The 19,345-nt window shown below is 45.5% G+C and overlaps 1 protein-coding gene across 1 annotated transcript; it reads left to right on the forward strand.

Moving 5' to 3' along the window:
• The first annotated feature begins 3,924 nt into the window (after positions 1–3,924).
• LOC128757189 (uncharacterized) lies at positions 3,925–18,417 on the forward strand. Its single transcript, XM_053862294.1, has 20 exons — positions 3,925–3,985; positions 4,122–5,919; positions 5,998–6,171; positions 6,282–6,455; positions 7,619–7,792; positions 7,990–8,163; positions 8,245–8,418; positions 8,567–8,613; positions 8,881–9,433; positions 10,499–10,571; positions 13,299–13,500; positions 13,637–15,434; positions 15,513–15,686; positions 15,797–15,970; positions 16,069–16,242; positions 16,599–16,772; positions 16,970–17,143; positions 17,225–17,398; positions 17,547–17,593; positions 17,861–18,417. The coding sequence occupies exons 1-20, from the start codon at positions 3,949–3,951 to the stop codon at positions 18,415–18,417; spliced, it is 7,026 nt and encodes a 2,341-aa protein (XP_053718269.1). The 5' UTR covers positions 3,925–3,948.
• The last annotated feature ends 928 nt before the right edge of the window (positions 18,418–19,345 follow it).

Genomic DNA, 19,345 nt, shown 5'->3' on the forward strand with positions numbered 1-19,345 from the left:
TTCCCCCTCGTTTGTGCTCTGGTTCTGTCACACTGTGTGTGTGTGTGTGTGTGTGTCACTCTTCCTCTCAACAACACTTGTTTGTGTCTTCCCGCAGTAATTAAGAGTTGGACAAGTTGACGTGTGTGTGTTGTTGCGGTGTCATCAGCTCAGGTGACAGTTGTGCGACGCTCATGTCATGTTAGTGTCTCTGCAGACTGCCAAGTGTTGAGGAGACCGGTGGAGCCACACAGTCACTCGAGAGACAAATCCGCACCCACACAGTCATCGAAGGAGTGGACACAAAGAGGACACAACCCGAAAAATGCAAATAATAACGCCACTTAAAAGCGGAGGTTATTCATTCGTAGATCAGTACCGTATCTATTGCAGTAACTGAGATCGCATTAGATTAAATACATACTGCATGATAGTATGTGAAAGTGGTAGCAGCAGCCATAGTGGTAGTGGTAGTAGTGGAAGTGCTTGTTTTATTATGTGTGGTGACAGGAAATATATTTGAAATGCAAGTCATTATCACCCGAAGTGTTTGGGGTTGTAGCGGTGCTAGAAGTGTAACGTTTTGAGAGCAAGTTGTATTAAAGTTGGGGTATTTCTTGTGAGATAGTAGAGAGAGTTTTGAGAGTTTGTATTGATAGTGGTACTGCTGATGTACCACCATCAATGTATTGGTCATTGAAGTATGTGTTTTACTTGCATATCACTATATTCTTATATATAATATTAGAGGAGTAATAATGGTGATATGACTACCTGTAAGGGTACTGTCAGCACTTTCAGATGAGGGGGTGGTATTTGAGTAGTTTATCAGGATTAGTAGCGTGAAAAGAGTTTGAAGTATGTGTGGTAGTAACTGTAGAAGTAGTGGGTTACTGCCATGTAACCTACTAAAGCTGTCCAGCAGCGGGCTTCTGCTGCCACCTGCTGTTCAAGTCCTGACACTATTGTGACACGTTTATTTTACCACAACATATTGAAATAGTGAAATATAAAATGGTGAATGGAATCGAATCCATCCGATAACCCTCAAACATACGGTAGTATTGCATCATTCTATCTGTTTGCTCCATCATTTTTTGACTGAAAATGTTGCTGTCTCTTGTAATACAGGTAAAACTTGCAGGAGTGCTGTAGTACTGGGCTGATAAGTAACAAGATAGGAACAGAAGAAGCCCACCACCACTAGCTGTAGAAGTATTACCAGTCCTGCAAATAGCAGAAGTAGCAGAATTGGCAGTAATTGTAAGAGTACTAGCGGCAAGGGAAGTATCAAGGTCAGCAGAGGCAGTTGTTGTCGTATTGTTGCCGTAGCAGGAGTAATTGTGGTAGTACTGAGGCAGTAAGAGGGATAGGAAATTAGTGAAGTTATGGATGAATACTACTGCTAAAGTAGCAAAAGGTGCTGACCCAGGAGGAAAAACTACTTTCGCAGGATCAACTTGAGGATGGTTTCCCTTCCAATGAAGTAGGTGCTGTTGTAGAGATGAAGAGGTGGGAGTGGTCGCAGTGTGAGTCTGTTGTGGGATGGTCCAGACTGTGTGAGATGACATGTGGCATCACCTGAGGGTTCACGGGTCTGCAGACAGGGACTCTGGTGGTCTTTTGAAAACTCCTGAACTGAATGGGCTCCTGTTGAAAATCTCTCGGCAGCCAGGTGCCAGCATGTCCTGGCTGAAGGTGCTCAAAAATGAGAATGCAGTTCACAGCACAGCAGACAGAGACATTTTCTTTTTCAAGTTGGCAACATGAAAACAAAAAAAAAATGTGGAATTTGTCACTATTGAATTTGTCTGGCACAATAATTGAATTTGTCTGGCACGATAACTTCATGTCCTGTTATTACATATGAAATCTGTGTAGTATTTGATTTCTCACGTTGAACTCAAGACTACAAATCGTTTTCAGATACTCACAATTCTCTTGTTTTTTGTTTGGTGACCAGTGATCACCTTATTTTTGAGATGGTATTGACTCAGTATTCATCACGTGTTGCGACTACAGCTATCAGTGATCAGCTTATTTTTGAGATGGTATTGACTCAGTATTCATCACGTGTTGCGACTACAGCTGCTTGCTAATAACAATATAAGTTGGCAGCGTGAGCCAATAGCAGTGGTAGTATATCAGTAATTGGCCTTGATAACAACGTCAGGAGGCGGATTGAGTTTATTAGACTCCTGTTTGGAAGGTTCCCCTCAGAAGAAGCGGAAGCCAACATGGACCACGTACAGCTGAGGAGGAGAATAAAGGGGCTCGCAGGTCAGTGACTCTCTGGCTCAGAATGCCAGGAATCAGGAGCAAGTTGAAGAGGAGCATGAACGAATCCTCAGACAGATGGTCTTTAGTTCAGATGAGTTACGCAAATCTAGGCATGTTAAAACAAGGAAATTATATATCTGTTGACATAATAATCAGAGTAATCTGAGGCTGAAACACAGCAGCGTATTTAAAATTTTCAGGTGAAACCAAGTGGCGTGTGCACGAGTGTTTGTCAAGGCTGAGTAGGAACTTCGACCCCGCTGATAAGAGCCGTATATGATAAAGCGATTTGAAGGAATCTTCTGACGGTGGATTTAATCCTGCGCTGTGTCTTTTGTAAAGTGGCTCCATTTATTTATCCCATTACTTATTTTATTTTTGCTATAAATACATTCCTTTGGACTTTTCTCCCGTGATGTATTATTTGTCAAATTTGAATCCTTGAATCTCGGTGTTTCCTGGTTCTTGAGTCAGCTACTTGTTTATCACATGCTGGATTATTAATCATTACTTGTGGCCATGTGTATTCAAAACTTCTTCCGTGCTGGGTGTGCACTTTATTATTATTATTTTTTTTGGGTACATTCACATAATAATGTGCATGTACATGAAAATAAACTTTGTTTTTCTTATTCACAATTTGTCTTGTGTGTGTGTGTGTGTGTGTGTGTGTGTGTGTGTGTGTGTGTGTGTGTGTGTGTGTGTGTGTGTGTGTGTGTGTGTGTGTGTGTGTGTGTGTGTGTGTGTGTGCGTGTGTGTGTGTGTAGATGCTCCACCTGAACCAGCATCTACACCTGGAGCAACACCCAGCCACATGTCTATGAGTGACAAGTCCATGAAAGAACCCATTTTTTTCAAACACAAATCTTCAGCTAACAGGTGAGATTCTGTTAAAAAGAGATGTTATGCTGGTCACACTTCAAGTGTGTTAGCGCTGTGAACCTCCTGCTTGTATCACGTTCCTTCTGCGAAAGACACAGCTCTTACCTCAGTCACACACACATCTCAACAGTGCTCTTGTTGTGTTTGTCACTATAATCCAAACCCTGTTACTAAACTCTTAAAACACGTGGACTCAGTTGTGAGTCTAACAGGATGGAGAAAGTTTTGAATGTTGACAAGAGTTATGATGTTAACAGGATCCATCAGGATGAAGCAGAGGAGTCTGAACTTCACTGTGACCGCTCCATGTTGCAACCTATCGACTTCAAACAAGGACTGGAGTCTTTACATGACAGGTGAGAAGATGTTTCACCAGTTCATGTTCTCATTGTGGCAGAATGGTGTCCAGACCGTCAACACAGCAAGAGCTTATTGACCGTCTGTCTTCACCTCTTCTTCATAGACTGGATCAACAGCTCTTAGAACGTTCAGCAACACAACTTCAGCAACACAACTCACATCTGGACTCTACATGGCAGGCATGTGCATGAAAGAGTGAAGATTTTCATTTCATTTCAACTCAAGTTCAGCTGGTCTGTGTAGTTCTAGAGATGCTCAACAACCTCTATGACTCCGTTCCAGCTGCTGAAGAAGAACTTCTTCAAGTCTGCTGACCAGGAGCTGAACAGATTCTGGAGAGTTCTGAGTCCAGATGACCCAACAGGGCCATGCGATGAGGAGGAAGAGGAGCCGGTAATGAGAATCAGAGAGGAATTCCTGAAGATCACAGTTCACCTCCTGAGGAACATGGAGGAGGAGGATCTTGCAGAGCGTTTGTGGAGCAGTAAGAACATTAAATCACCTCCAACATGATGACATTTATGTGAAGTGTGCACCAGATCAATTATGAAAAAAGAGAGAGAAAGATCATTTTCCAGCATCACTTTTCAGAATCTTCTGACTGACCTTCTGTCATACAGAGAGTTGTGCTGCAGAGTGTGGAGCTCAACTGAAGAGGAGGCTGCAGAAGAAGTTCTCCCGGGTGTGTGAGGGGGTCCCTAAGGCCGGACACTCTGTCCCCCTGAATCAGATCTACACTGAACTCTACATCACTGAGGGGGGCACAGACCAGGTCAACCAAGAGCATGAGGTCCAACAAATTGAAACTGCAGCCAGAAGAGCGAGCAGACAAGAAACCACCATCAGAACAGAGGACCTCTTCAGAACCTCACCTGACAGAGACTATCCAATCAGAAGCCTGCTGACGAAGGGTGTGGCTGGTATTGGGAAGACCCTGTTGACACAGAAAGTGACTCTGGACTGGGCTGAAGATGAAGCCCACAAGAACTTCCACTTTGTGTTTCCTTTCACATTCAGAGAGCTGAATGTGCTGAAAGAGAAGAAGTTGAATTTGGTGGATCTAGTTCATCTCTTCTTTCCTGAAACTAGAGAAGCAAAACTCAGCTGCTTTGACAACGTCCAGGTTCTGTTCATCTTTGACGGTCTGGACGAGTGTCGTCTCCCTCTGGACTTCCTCAAAAGTCGGGTACTAACTTCAGTCACAGAGTCCACCTCAGTCGATGTCCTGCTGACTAACCTCATCACGGGGAATCTGCTCCCATCTGCTGGAGTCTGGATCACCACACGACCTGCAGCAGCTAGTCAGATCCCTCCTAAGTGTGTGGACATGGTGACAGAGGTCCGAGGGTTCACTGATGCCCAGAAGGAGGAGTACTTCAGGAAGAGGTTTAGAGATGAGGAGCAGACCAGCATCCTCATCTCTCACATGAGGACCTCACGAAGCCTCTACATCATGTGTCACATTCCCATCTTCTGCTGGATCACTGCCACGGTTCTGGAGGACATGTTGAAGAGCAAAGCGACAGGAGAGCTGCCCAAGACCCTGACTGAGATGTACATCCACTTCCTGGTGGTTCAGGCCAAAGTTAAGAGTCTGAAGTTTGATGGAGGAGCTGGAACAGGCCAACACTGGACTCCTGAGAACAGGACAATGATTGAGTCTCTGGCAAAACTGGCTTTTGAGCAGCTACAGAAAGGAAACCTGATCTTCTATGAATCAGACCTGACAGAGTGTGGCATCGATATCAGAGCCGCTGCGCTTTATTCAGGAGTGTTCACACAGATCTTCAGAGAGGAGACAGGACTGTACCAAGACTCAGTCTTCTGCTTCGTCCACCTGAGTCTCCAAGAGTTTTTTGCTGCTCTCCATGTCTATTTGAAATACTCTAACTCTGGAGTCAATCTGCTGGAATCCAAACAAACATCCAATTTTTCTAGATCCTTTAAACGCAAATCGTATGAACAGTTCCTCCAGACAGCTGTGGACGAGACCCTGAAGAGTCCAAACGGACACCTGGACATGGTCTTGCGCTTCCTCCTGGGTCTCTCACTGAAGTCCAACCAGACTCTCCTGAGCGGATTGTTGAGAACAACAGGAAGTGACTCACAGACCAACAAGTACACAGCTGAGTACATCAAGAAGAAGACAAGCGAGACTATCTCTGCTGAGAGAACCATCAACCTATTCCACTGTCTGAATGAGCTGAAGGACAGTTCTCTGTTAGAGCAGGTCCAACAGCAACTGACATCAGGAAGTCTCTCCTCAGATGACCTGTCTCCTGCCCAGTGGTCTGCTCTGGTCTTCATCTTACTGTCCTCAGAGGAACATCTGGACGTGTTTGACCTGAAGAAATACTGTGCTTCTGAGGAGGCTTTTCTCAGACTGCTGCCTGTGGTCAAAGCTTCAAACAAAGTCCTGTAGGTGGATCAAACCCAAACATCTCCAATGAGCTGAATTACAAATGTCACATGCTTGATTTCTGTGTCTTCTCACAGGCTTGGAAGTTGTGGATTGTCAAAGAGAAGTTGTTCAAGCTTGTCATCCGTTCTGAGCTCATCACCCAGCTGTGTGACAGAACTGGATCTGAGTGACAACCACCTCCTGGACTCCGGGGTGGAGCTTCTATGTGCAGGACTCAAGAGTCCACATTGTCAACTGGAGACACTCAGGTTAGAGAAGGATTCAATGGAAACGTTCCTAAACTACCAAAGTCAAGTGAAACCAAGACCCATACCTGTATTCACTAAGAGAAAACACAGTTGAACTGCTCTTTTTACAGGCTGAGAAGCTGTGGACTGTCGAAGAAAAGTTGTCCACTTCTTTCTCCAGTTTTGACTTCTCCGTCCTCCAGTCTGACAGAGCTAGATCTGAGTGCCAATGAAATACAGGACTCTGGAGTGAAGCTCCTGTCTGCTGGACTCAAGAGTTACCACTGTCACCTAGAGACACTCAGGTCAGTCTTTTCTTCAGACCTTCACATCTGGAATTCTCTTCTGGATTCATGAAGTTACAGACACAGAGTGATGGATGTTTTCTTTCTTTTGATTCCAGTTTGTCTAACTGTCAGATCTCAGAGGAAGGCTGTGCTTCTCTGGTCTCAGCTCTAAGGTCCAATCCGTCTCATCTGAAAGACCTGGATCTGAGCTACAATCATCCAGCAGGACCAGGACTGGAGCAGCTGTGTGACGGACTGGAGAGCCCTGACTTCAGGATAGAGAATCTCAGGTGAGAAAATGACTTCAAGTGATAGTGAGGTGAATTTTGTCAGTACTTCAATGGCTCCCACTATAGCTGGGCTCTTTCCTGGCCAAAGAGGACATGCTGCATGTCCCATGAGTCAACTTTGGAATCCAAGTTTCAACTGAAACGGGCTCTGTTTCAGTTGTAACAAGACAGTATCCAAGTTTCTTGTTTGGGCTGCCTTTGTGGACAAAGCCCCAGGATCAAGAAGGAAGGATGCTTCATGGTACAGTGGGTCTTAACAGTTTAAATGAAATGGAAAAAAACTTGTCAGCCCTGTGGACAGGGTGGCATCAAGCTCAGCGAGATGAGTTCAAGAGCAGACTAAAAGAAATGATGGGGACCAGCTCCAGAGGGAGAGATTGGCGATAAGAGCAGACTTCAAGGGACACACCGATGAAGGGGAGAGGGGACATGAGAAAGTGATGGGTCGGTATGAGTTTAGGACCGAAATACTGAGGGACAGAAGGGGCCAGATTTGACCAAAAAGGATCATGATATGGGAACTGGGTTAAGTGTGTTCCTTAAATCCCATGTAATGAAGTCTCTTCTCAGTACAATACACTGTGCACTCTACGCTGAATCTGAAAGACATAGGTGATGCCAGGAGTGGAGTATGTCTGTGATCTGTGGCATAAGGTTACTGACCAAAAAGACTGAGTGTAATTGTGGAAACTGTGGAGTGAGAAATAGTTACTGAGGATCAGCTTTAGAGGAGAGGTCAGAACCACCCATCTGTTGCCTTGTTGATGTTGATAGAGAACTTGAGAGATCTTCAGAAGGAGCTGTGCTCTGAGAATCTTGAGCAAGTCTTTGTGTTACTATGAGGTTGGTGTGCTTCTTTGTCTGAAACCACATGGCTGTTCTGCTTTACAGGCTGGGACAATGTGGCCTGTCAGAGAGAAGCTGCCCCCTTCTGGTCTCAGTCCTCAGCTCTCTGTCCTCTAGCCTGACACAGCTGGACCTGAGTGACAACCAGCTGCAGGATTCTGGAATGGAGCTTCTGTCTTCCGGGCTGGAGAGTCCACACTGCCGGCTGGAGACCCTGAGGTCAGTGTTCTGTGAAGTCTTTGAGGGGGAAGTAAAATTCTGCCAGTCAAAAGTGAAACGTGAAAACTATACAGTCAAAACGATGAGTCCTACAAATCATTTAAAATCACTGTCAATGATCGACAGAGTCAACGTGAGGTCAGGAATACAGTCAAGAATCAGACCTGTGTAGCTCATGCTTAAGATCTCCTTTGCAGGCTAAAACACTGTGGACTGTCAGAGAGAAGCTGTCCCCTTCTGGCCTCAGTCCTCGGCTCTCCGTCCTCTAGTCTGACACAACTGGACCTGAGTGACAACCAGCTGCACAATTCAGGAGTGAAGCGTCTGTCTGTCGGACTGGAGAGTCCTCACTGTCACCTGGAGACCCTCAGGTCAGACCTCTCTTTAGTCCTATTGCATGGATGGTTGCATGAAGTTCTAGACCCTTAGTGGAGGATGTTTCTTTTTTACAGTCTGTCAGGGTGTCAGATTGCAGAGGCAGGATGTGCTTCTCTGGCCTCAGCTCTGCGGTCCAACCCATCTCACCTCAGAGAGCTGGACCTGAGCTACAATCACCCTGGAGGAGCAGGACTGCGGCTGCTGTCTGCTGGACTGGAGAGTCCAGACTGGAGGCTGGTCACTCTCAGGTATGAAGAGAGAGTTGACTGACGAGCAGCTGACTGAGCTGCAGACTGGACAAACATTTCATCCAGAATCTCCTCAGACTCTTCGATATGTTAAGTCCGGGTGTGATCTGTTTCTGTGTCCCACAATTCTGACTGTTTTGTCCTTCAGGGTGGACCACAGTGGAGAGCAGAGGTTAAGACCTGGTCTGCTCAAATGTAAGTCTGAATTCATTGGTACTTAATAGTCTTCTTCTCAGGCTGTGGAGGATTTGTGCACCAATATAACTGAACCTTTTTTTTAAAGAGAACAAATGTTTTATACACACGGTCTTGATTGTTTCCTTCCTTGTCATCGTTTCCCACTTGTCTTAGTGCTTACTCTCTTCACTGGGGGGCGCCACTGCCCCATTAAAGCACAAAGAGAAGCGTGCAGTCCAGTGCTTCTTAAAACCATCATCACAGGTGTCTTCCTCTCCCTACCAGATTTCAGCGACCTCACCCTGGACCCAAAGACAGCACACCGGCGCCTCCTACTGTCCAACAACAACAGGACAGTGGAACATGTGCCTGAGATCCAGGTCCATGTGGACCAACCAGTGAAACAGTACCGCTTTGCTCAGCTGCTGTGCACGAGAAGTGTGACCGATCGCTGTTACTGGGAGGTGGAATGGAGAGGAGACGTCTCCGTCGCTGTGGCTTACAGAAGGGACAGCGGAGAGGAGGAGTGTGAGTTTGGAGAAAACGACAAGTCCTGGAGTCTGACAATAATAGATGGAGTCGGTTTTCATTTCTATCACAATAACAGAGGACACTTTGTCCAGTCCTCGTGTCTCTCTGAGAGAATAGGTGTGTTTGTAGACTATCCCGCTGGATCTGTCTCCTTCTACAGCATCTCTCCTCATGCTCTGACCCACCTCCACACCTTCATCGCCTCCTTCACTCAACCGCTCTACCCAGGATTTGGACTCTGGGGCCTGTCTCGAGACGCTGTTCCTGACTCTTCTGTGACTCTGTGCGACCCGTCTCAGGATCATCTGTGAAATACTATAAATACTGTGAAATACTGTGTTTATATTGTTTAAATTTGCTTCCATTGTGAATAAAGAAATACGGTTCATAAGTCATGACTGTTTTGCTTCACTTTACTGGAGGGAATTTTGAGGACAATTGAAAAACAAACCATTGTAGTTCATGTATTCACAAAGTCTCAGTCCATCCACAAATCTTGTTTGACCTTCATTTCATCATCAACTAGATGAACTTTTTCTATCAAGTGTCATTTATTCATCATACCAAGGCACAGTTCAGAGCCTTAGTGTTTTTTCACTTCTCGAGGGTCATTTCTTCAGTCTGGTGCAAACGTGGCACATGGCAATAAAATAGCGTTCAATAAACAAACATGGATGGAACCATTTTCACGAACACACAAATTTCAAATGCAAACATGTAGTAGCTGCACACAACACAGAGACAAATTAAAGCAACACACAAACATACAGAAGTACATAAACCACGGGAACCAAAAATATAAAAGCAAACACACACACTTTTGAATGAACTCCTCCACCATTCCACTGTCCACTGTCCACTGTATTTGTTGGCCAGCAGGAGGCGCTGGTGTGCTGTCATAGGGTCCAGTGTGAGATGACAGAAATCTGAGAGACTTCCTGATCTCAGCTGCTCTACCAGAGAACTGTCCTTCAGCTCGTTCAGACAGTGGAACAGGTTGATGGTTCTCTCTGCAGAGAGAAGCTGCTTGTCTTCTTCTTGATGTACTGGTATGTGAGTCACTTCCTGTTGGTCTCAACAATCCACTCAGGAGAGTCTGGTTGGACTTCGAGGGTTTAATAAAGGCCATCGGATCTGATCTAATGTAATACAATCTAACCTGAATGGTTGATATAGGTTGGGAGTTTGTGGCTTTATCTCCCCCTGTTGGTGGTAAACCAAAGAGGACTAAAATGTGATGAGGTAACTTCTCTGATCAAGGTGGCACAAATCCATGTTTCAATGTGCACCGGAGCGTCTCACACCTGGACACGCTCACCTCTGACATGAAGGCTCTGAACTTCTTCTGAGGAAAATGGATTTCCCATGACAGGGAGCTGGCCCAGGCCCAGATCTTTGTCCAGCAGATTCTGGATGCCGCTTGGCTCTTGAACGCAGAAGTTACAGTAAGAATGAAGATGGAGAGTTCCGGAGGGCTCTGATATGTAGGTCTTCATCTCACCCGTGAGCTGTGGCCTGGTCATCGCGGTCATCACACCAAGAACTATGTAGATCAGCTGCAAATCAAAAATCTGAAAATCTAATCTCTGCACGATCGTGAAACCTGTTTGTCACAAGCAGGCACATGCTGGTGCAATGTTCCTGTCATTTTTTTTTTTTGTACTTCTAGTTTGGCCAGTTGTACTGGGGGAGTGGAGTCTTCATAGCTGACACCCTCTGACACCCAGATTCCCACTAATGAGTCTGTGAAAGTTGGACGTTCAGTGCTGCACCTTGTCCCTAAATCTGTTCACAATTTTTTTTCAAGACTATAGAATATCATGCAGCCAAGATATTGAGGGTCTTTGGGTTACATGCTGTTTCTGAAAAGAGGGAAGTCTGGGCCTCTGTGTTCCGGCTAGTGCCCCCACGACCCCGCCTCAGATAAGTGGTGGAACTAAGTCGTTGACAGTGTGTTGTCTTCTATGGTGTTTTTCTACCATCTCAACTGCCCCTCAAACTCACTTTCCATTTGTGTCACTTCTCTTTACACGTTTTTGTTTCAATTCATGAGTCTGAGTTCAGGTGGCATTAATGTTCAGATGAGCATGTCCTGGCTGAAGGTGCTCAAAAATGAGAATGCAGTTCACAGCACAGCAGACAGAGACAGTTTTTTTTTCAAGTTGGCAACATGAAAACAAAAAAAAAATGTGGAATTTGTCACTATTGAATTTGTCTGGCACGATAATTGAATTTGTCTGGCACGATAACTTCATGTCCTGTTATTACATATGAAATCTGTGTAGTATTTGATTTCTCACGTTGAACTCAAGACTACAAACCCTTTTCAGATACTCGCAATTCTCTTGTTTTTTGTTTGGTGACCAGTGATCACCTTATTTTTGAGATGGTATTGACTCAGTATTCATCACGTGTTGCGACTACAGCTATCAGTGATCAGCTTATTTTTGAGATGGTATTGACTCAGTATTCATCACGTGTTGCGACTACAGCTGCTTGCTAATAACAATATAAGTTGGCAGCGTGAGCCAATAGCAGTGGTAGTATATCAGTAATTGGCCTTGATAACAACGTCAGGAGGCGGATTGAGTTTATTAGACTCCTGTTTGGAAGGTTCCCCTCAGAAGAAGCGGAAGCCAACATGGACCACGTACAGCTGAGGAGGAGAATAAAGGGGCTCACAGGTCAGTGACTCTCTGGCTCAGAATGCCAGGAATCAGGAGCAAATTGAAGAGGAGCATGAACGAATCCTCAGACAGATGGTCTTTAATGAAGAGTTCAGATGAGTTACGCAAATCTAGGCATGTTAAAACAAGGAAATTATATATCTGTTGACATAATAATCAGACTGATCTGAGGCTGAAACACAGCAGAGTATTTAACATTTTCAGGTGAAACCAAGTGGCGTGTGCACGAGTGTTTGTCAAGGCTGAGTAGGAACTTCGACCCCGCTGATAAGAGCCGTCTATGATAAAGCGATTTGAAGAAATCTTCTGACGGTGGATTTAATCCTGCGCTGTGTCTTTTGTAAAGTGGCTCCATTTATTTATCCCATTACTTATTTTATTTTTGCTATAAATACATTCCTTTGGACTTTTCTCCCGTGATGTATTATTTGTCAAATTTGAATCCTTGAATCTCTGTGTTTCCTGGTTCTTGAGTCAGCTACTTGTTTATCACATGCTGGATTATTAATCATTACTTGCGGCCATGTGTATTCAAAACTTCTTCCGTGTTGGGTGTGAACTTTTTCTTTTTTTTTTTTTTTTTTTTTTTTTTTTTGGGTACATTCACATAATAATGTGAATGTACATGAAAAACTTTGTTTTTCTTATTCACAATTTGTCGTGTGTGTGTGTGTGTGTGTGTGTGTGTGTGTGTGTGTGTGTGTGTGTGTGTGTGTGTGTGTGTGTAGATGCTCCACCTGAACCAGCATCTACACCTGGACCAACACCCAGCCACATGTCTATGAGTGACAAGTCCATGGAAAACCCCATTTTTTTCAAACACAAATCTTCAGCTAACAGGTGAGATTCTGTTAAAAAGAGATGTTATGCTGGTCACACTTCAAGTGTGTTAGCGCTGTGAACCTCCTGCTTGTATCACGTTCCTTCTGCGAAAGACACAGCTCTTACCTCAGTCACACACACATCTCAACAGTGCTCTTGTCGTGTTTGTCACTATAATCCAAACCCTGTTACTAAACTCTTAAAACACATGGACTCAGTTGTGAGTCTAACAGGATGGAGAAAGTTTTGAATGTTGACCAGAGTTATGATGTTATCAGGATCCATCAGGATGAAGCAGAGGAGTCTGAACTTCACTGTGACCACTCCATGTTGCAATCTATCAACTTCAAACAAGGACTGGAGTCTTTACATGACAGGTGAGAAGATGTTTCACCAGTTCATGTTCTCATTGTGGCAGAATGGTGTCCAGACCGTCAACACAACAAGAGCTTATTGACTGTCTGTCTTCACCTCTTCTTCATAGACTGGATCAACAGCTCTTAGAACGTTCAGCAACACAACTTCAGCAACACAACTCACATCTGGACTCTACATGGCAGGCATGTGCATGAAAGAGTGAAGATTTTCATTTCATTTCAACTCAAGTTCAGCTGGTCTGTGTAGTTCTAGAGATGCTCAACAACCTCTATGACTCCGTTCCAGCTGCTGAAGAAGAACTTCTTCAAGTCTGCTGACCAGGAGCTGAACAGATTCTGGAGAGTTCTGAGTCCAGATGACCCAACAGGGCCATGCGATGAGGAGGAAGAGGAGCCGGTAATGAGAATCAGAGAGGAATTCCTGAAGATCACAGTTCACCTCCTGAGGAACATGGAGGAGGAGGATCTTGCAGAGCGTTTGTGGAGCAGTAAGAACATTAAATCACCTCCAACATGATGACAGTTATGTGAAGTGTGCACCAGATCAATTATGAAAAAAGAGAGAGAAAGATCATTTTCCAGCATCACCTTTCAGAATCTTCTGACTGACCTTCTGTCATACAGAGAGTTGTGCTGCAGAGTGTGGAGCTCAACTGAAGAGGAGGCTGCAGAAGAAGTTCTCCCGGGTGTGTGAGGGGGTCCCTAAGGCCGGACACTCTGTCCCCCTGAATCAGATCTACACTGAACTCTACATCACTGAGGGGGGCACAGACCAGGTCAACCAAGAGCATGAGGTCCAACAAATTGAAACTGCAGCCAGAAGAGCGAGCAGACAAGAAACCACCATCAGAACAGAGGACCTCTTCAGAACCTCACCTGACAGAGACTATCCAATCAGAAGCCTGCTGACGAAGGGTGTGGCTGGTATTGGGAAGACCCTGTTGACACAGAAAGTGACTCTGGACTGGGCTGAAGATGAAGCCCACAAGAACTTCCACTTTGTGTTTCCTTTCACATTCAGAGAGCTGAATGTGCTGAAAGAGAAGAAGTTGAGTTTGGTGGATCTAGTTCATCTCTTCTTTCCTGAAACTAGAGAAGCAAAACTCAACAGCTTTGATGATGTCCAGGTTCTGTTCATCTTTGACGGTCTGGACGAGTGTCGTCTCCCTCTGTACTTCCTCAAAAGTCGGGTACTAACTTCAGTCACAGAGTCCACCTCAGTCGATGTCCTGCTGACTAACCTCATCACGGGGAATCTGCTCCCATCTGCTGGAGTCTGGATCACCACACGACCTGCAGCAGCTAGTCAGATCCCTCCTAAGTGTGTGGACATGGTGACAGAGGTCCGAGGGTTCACTGATGCCCAGAAGGAGGAGTACTTCAGGAAGAGGTTTAGAGATGAGGAGCAGACCAGCATCCTCATCTCTCACATGAGGACCTCACGAAGTCTCTACATCATGTGTCACATTCCCATCTTCTGCTGGATCACTGCCACGGTTCTGGAGGACATGTTGAAGAGCAGAGCGACAGGAGAGCTGCCCAAGACCCTGACTGAGATGTACATCCACTTCCTGGTGGTTCAGGCCAAAGTTAAGAGTCTGAAGTTTGATGGAGGCGCTGGAACAGGCCAACACTGGACTCCTGAGACCAGGACAATGATTAAGTCTCTGGCAAAACTGGCTTTTGAGCAGCTGCAGAAAGGAAACCTGATCTTCTATGAATCAGACCTGACAGAGTGTGGCATCGATATCAGAGCCGCTGCGCTTTATTCAGGAGTGTTCACACAGATCTTCAGAGAGGAGACAGGACTGTACCAAGACTCAGTCTTCTGCTTCGTCCACCTGAGTCTCCAAGAGTTTCTTGCTGCTCTCCATGTCTATTTGAAATACTCTAACTCTGGAGTCAATCTGCTGGAATCCAAACAAACATCCCATTTTTCTAGAACCTTTAAACGCAAATCGTATGAACAGTTCCTCCAGACAGCTGTGGACGAGACCCTGAAGAGTCCAAACGGACACCTGGACATGGTCTTGCGCTTCCTCCTGGGTCTTTCACTGAAGTCCAACCAGACTCTCCTGAGCGGATTGTTGAGAACAACAGGAAGTGACTCACAGACCAACAAGTACACAGCTGAGTACATCAAGAAGAAGACAAGCGAGACTGTCTCTGCTGAGAGAACCATCAACCTATTCCACTGTCTGAATGAGCTGAAGGACAGTTCTCTGTTAGAGCAGGTCCAACAGCAACTGACATCAGGAAGTCTCTCCTCAGATGACCTGTCTCCTGCCCAGTGGTCTGCTCTGGTCTTCATCTTACTGTCCTCAGAGGAACATCTGGACGTGTTTGACCTGAAGAAATACTGTGCTTCTGAGGAGGCTTTTCTCAGACTGCTGCCTGTGGTCAAAGCTTCAAACAAAGTCCTGTAGGTGGATCAAACCCAAACATCTCCAATGAGCTGAATTACAAATATCACACGCTTGATTTCTGTGTCTTCTCACAGGCTTGGAAGTTGTGGATTGTCAAAGAGAAGTTGTTCAAGCTTGTCATCCGTTCTGAGCTCATCACCCAGCTGTGTGACAGAACTGGATCTGAGTGACAACCACCTCCTGGACTCCGGGGTGGAGCTTCTATGTGCAGGACTCAAGAGTCCACATTGTCAACTGGAGACACTCAGGTTAGAGAAGGATTCAATGGAAACGTTCCTAAACTACCAAAGTCAAGTGAAACCAAGACCCATACCTGTATTCACTAAGAGAAAACACAGTTGAACTGCTCTTTTTACAGGCTGAGAAGCTGTGGACTGTCGAAGAAAAGTTGTCCACTTCTTTCTCCAGTTTTGACTTCTCCGTCCTCCAGTCTGACAGAGCTAGATCTGAGTGCCAATGAAATACAGGACTCAGGAGTGAAGCTCCTGTCTGCTGGACTCAAGAGTTACCACTGTCACCTAGAGACACTCAGGTCAGTCTTTTCTTCAGACCTTCACATCTGGAATTCTCTTCTGGATTCATGAAGTTACAGACACAGAGTGATGGATGTTTTCTTTCTTTTGATTCCAGTTTGTCTGGCTGTGAGATCTCAGAGGAAGGCTGTGCTTCTCTGGTCTCAGCTCTAAGGTCCAATCCGTCTCATCTGAAGGACCTGGATCTGAGCTACAATCATCCAGCAGGACCAGGACTGGAGCAGCTGTGTGACGGACTGGAGAGCCCTGACTTCAGAATAGAGAATCTCAGGTGAGAATATGACTTCAAGTGATAGTGAGGTGAATTTTGTCAGTACTTCAATGGCTCCCACTATAGCTGGGCTCTTTCCTGGCCAAAGAGGACATGCTGCATGTCCCATGAGTCAACTTTGGAATCCAAGTTTCAACTGAAACGGATCATGATATGGGAACTGGGTTAAGTGTGTTCCTTAAATCCCATGTAATGAAGTCTCTTCTCAGTACAATACACTGTGCACTCTAGGCTGATAGAGAACTTGAGAGATCTTCAGAAGGAGCTGTGCTCTGAGAATCTTGAGCAAGTCTTTGTGTTACTATGAGGTTGGTGTGCTTCTTTGTCTGAAACCACATGGCTGTTCTGCTTTACAGGCTGGGACAATGTGGCCTGTCAGAGAGAAGCTGCCCCCTTCTGGTCTCAGTCCTCAGCTCTCTGTCCTCTAGCCTGACACAGCTGGACCTGAGTGACAACCAGCTGCAGGATTCTGGAATGGAGCTTCTGTCTTCCGGGCTGGAGAGTCCACACTGCCGGCTGGAGACCCTGAGGTCAGTGTTCTGTGAAGTCTTTGAGGGGGAAGTAAAATTCTGCCAGTCAAAAGTGAAACGTGAAAACTATACAGTCAAAACGATGAGTCCTACAAATCATTTAAAATCACTGTCAATGATCGACAGAGTCAACGTGAGGTCAGGAATACAGTCAAGAATCAGACCTGTGTAGCTCATGCTTAAGATCTCCTTTGCAGGCTAAAACACTGTGGACTGTCAGAGAGAAGCTGTCCCCTTCTGGCCTCAGTCCTCGGCTCTCTGTCCTCTAGTCTGACACAACTGGACCTGAGTGACAACCAGCTGCACAATTCAGGAGTGAAGCGTCTGTCTGTCGGACTGGAGAGTCCTCACTGTCACCTGGAGACCCTCAGGTCAGACCTCTCTTTAGTCCTGTTGCATGGATGGTTGCATGAAGTTCTAGACCCTTAGTGGAGGATGTTTCTTTTTTACAGTCTGTCAGGGTGTCAGATTGCAGAGGCAGGATGTGCTTCTCTGGCCTCAGCTCTGCGGTCCAACCCATCTCACCTCAGAGAGCTGGACCTGAGCTACAATCACCCTGGAGGAGCAGGACTGCGGCTGCTGTCTGCTGGACTGGAGAGTCCAGACTGGAGGCTGGTCACTCTCAGGTATGAAGAGAGAGTTGACTGACAAGCAGCTGACTGAGCTGCAAACTGGACAAACATTTCATCCAGAATCTCCTCAGACTCTTCGATATGTTAAGTCCGGGTGTGATCTGTTTCTGTGTCCCACAATTCTGACTGTTTTGTCCTTCAGGGTGGACCACAGTGGAGAGCAGAGGTTAAGACCTGGTCTGCTCAAATGTAAGTCTGAATTCATTGGTACTTAATAGTCTTCTTCTCAGGCTGTGGAGGATTTGTGCACCAATATAACTGAACCTTTTTTTTAAAGAGAACAAATGTTTTATACACACGGTCTTGATTGTTTCCTTCCTTGTCATCGTTTCCCACTTGTCTTAGTGTTTAGTCTCTTCACTGGGGGGCGCCACTGCCCCATTAAAGCACAAAGAGAAGCGTGCAGTCCAGTGCTTCTTAAAACCATCATCACAGGTGTCTTCCTCTCCCTACCAGATTTCAGCGACCTCACCCTGGACCCAAAGACAGCACACCGGCGCCTCCTACTGTCCAACAACAACAGGACAGTGGAACATGTGCCTGAGATCCAGGTCCATGTGGACCAACCAGTGAAACAGTACCGCTTTGCTCAGCTGCTGTGCACGAGAAGTGTGACCGATCGCTGTTACTGGGAGGTGGAATGGAGAGGAGACGTCTCCGTCGCTGTGGCTTACAGAAGGGACAGCGGAGAGGAGGAGTGTGAGTTTGGAGAAAACGACAAGTCCTGGAGTCTGACAATAATAGATGGAGTCGGTTTTCATTTCTATCACAATAACAGAGGACACTTTGTCCAGTCCTCGTGTCTCTCTGAGAGAATAGGTGTGTTTGTAGACTATCCCGCTGGATCTGTCTCCTTCTACAGCATCTCCCCTCATGCTCTGACCCACCTCCACACCTTCATCGCCTCCTTCACTCAACCGCTCTACCCAGGATTTGGACTCTGGGGCCTGTCTCGAGACGCTGTTCCTGACTCTTCTGTGACTCTGTGCGACCTGTCTCAGGATCATCTGTGAAATACTATAAATACTGTGAAATACTGTGTTTATATTGTTTAAATTTGCTTCCATTGTGAATAAAGAAATACGGTTCATAAGTCATGCTTCACTTTACTGGAGGGAATTTTGAGGACAATTGAAAAGCAAACCATTGTAGTTCATGTATTCACAAAGTCTCAGTCCATCCACAAATCTTGTCTGACCTTCATTTCATCATCAACTAGATGAACTTTTTCTATCAAGTGTCATTTATTCATCATACCAAGGCACAGTTCAGAGCCTTAGTGTTTTTTCACTTCTCGAGGGTCATTTCTTCAGTCTGGTGCAAACGTGGCACATGGCAATAAAATAGCGTTCAATAAACAAACATGGATGGAACCATTTTCACGAACACACAAATTTCAAATGCAAACATGTAGTAGCTGCATACAACACAGAGACATATTAAAGCGACACACAAACATACAGAAGTACATAAACCACGGGAACCAAAATTATAAAAGTAAACACACACACTTTTGAATGAACTCCTCCACCATTCCACTGTCCTGTATTTGTTGGCCAGCAGGAGGCGCTGGTGTGCTGTCATAGGGTCCAGTGTGAGATGACAGAAATCTGAGAGACTTCCTGATCTCAGCTGCTCTACCAGAGAACTGTCCTTCAGCTCGTTCAGACAGTGGAACAGGTTGATGGTTCTCTCTGCAGAGAGGAGCTGCTTGTCTTCTTCTTGATGTACTGGTATGTGAGTCACTTCCTGTTGGTCTCAACAATCCACTCATGAGAGTCTGGTTGGACTTCGAGGGTTTAATAAAGGCCATCGGATCTGATCTAATGTAATATAATCTAACCTGAATGGTTGATATAGGTTGGGAGTTTGTGGCTTTATCTCCCCCTGTTGGTGGTAAACCAAAGAGGACTAAAATGTGATGAGGTAACTTCTCTGATC

Source organism: Synchiropus splendidus, chromosome 4 (assembly GCF_027744825.2).
Source record: "Synchiropus splendidus isolate RoL2022-P1 chromosome 4, RoL_Sspl_1.0, whole genome shotgun sequence".
Lineage (NCBI taxonomy): Eukaryota > Metazoa > Chordata > Actinopteri > Syngnathiformes > Callionymidae > Synchiropus > Synchiropus splendidus.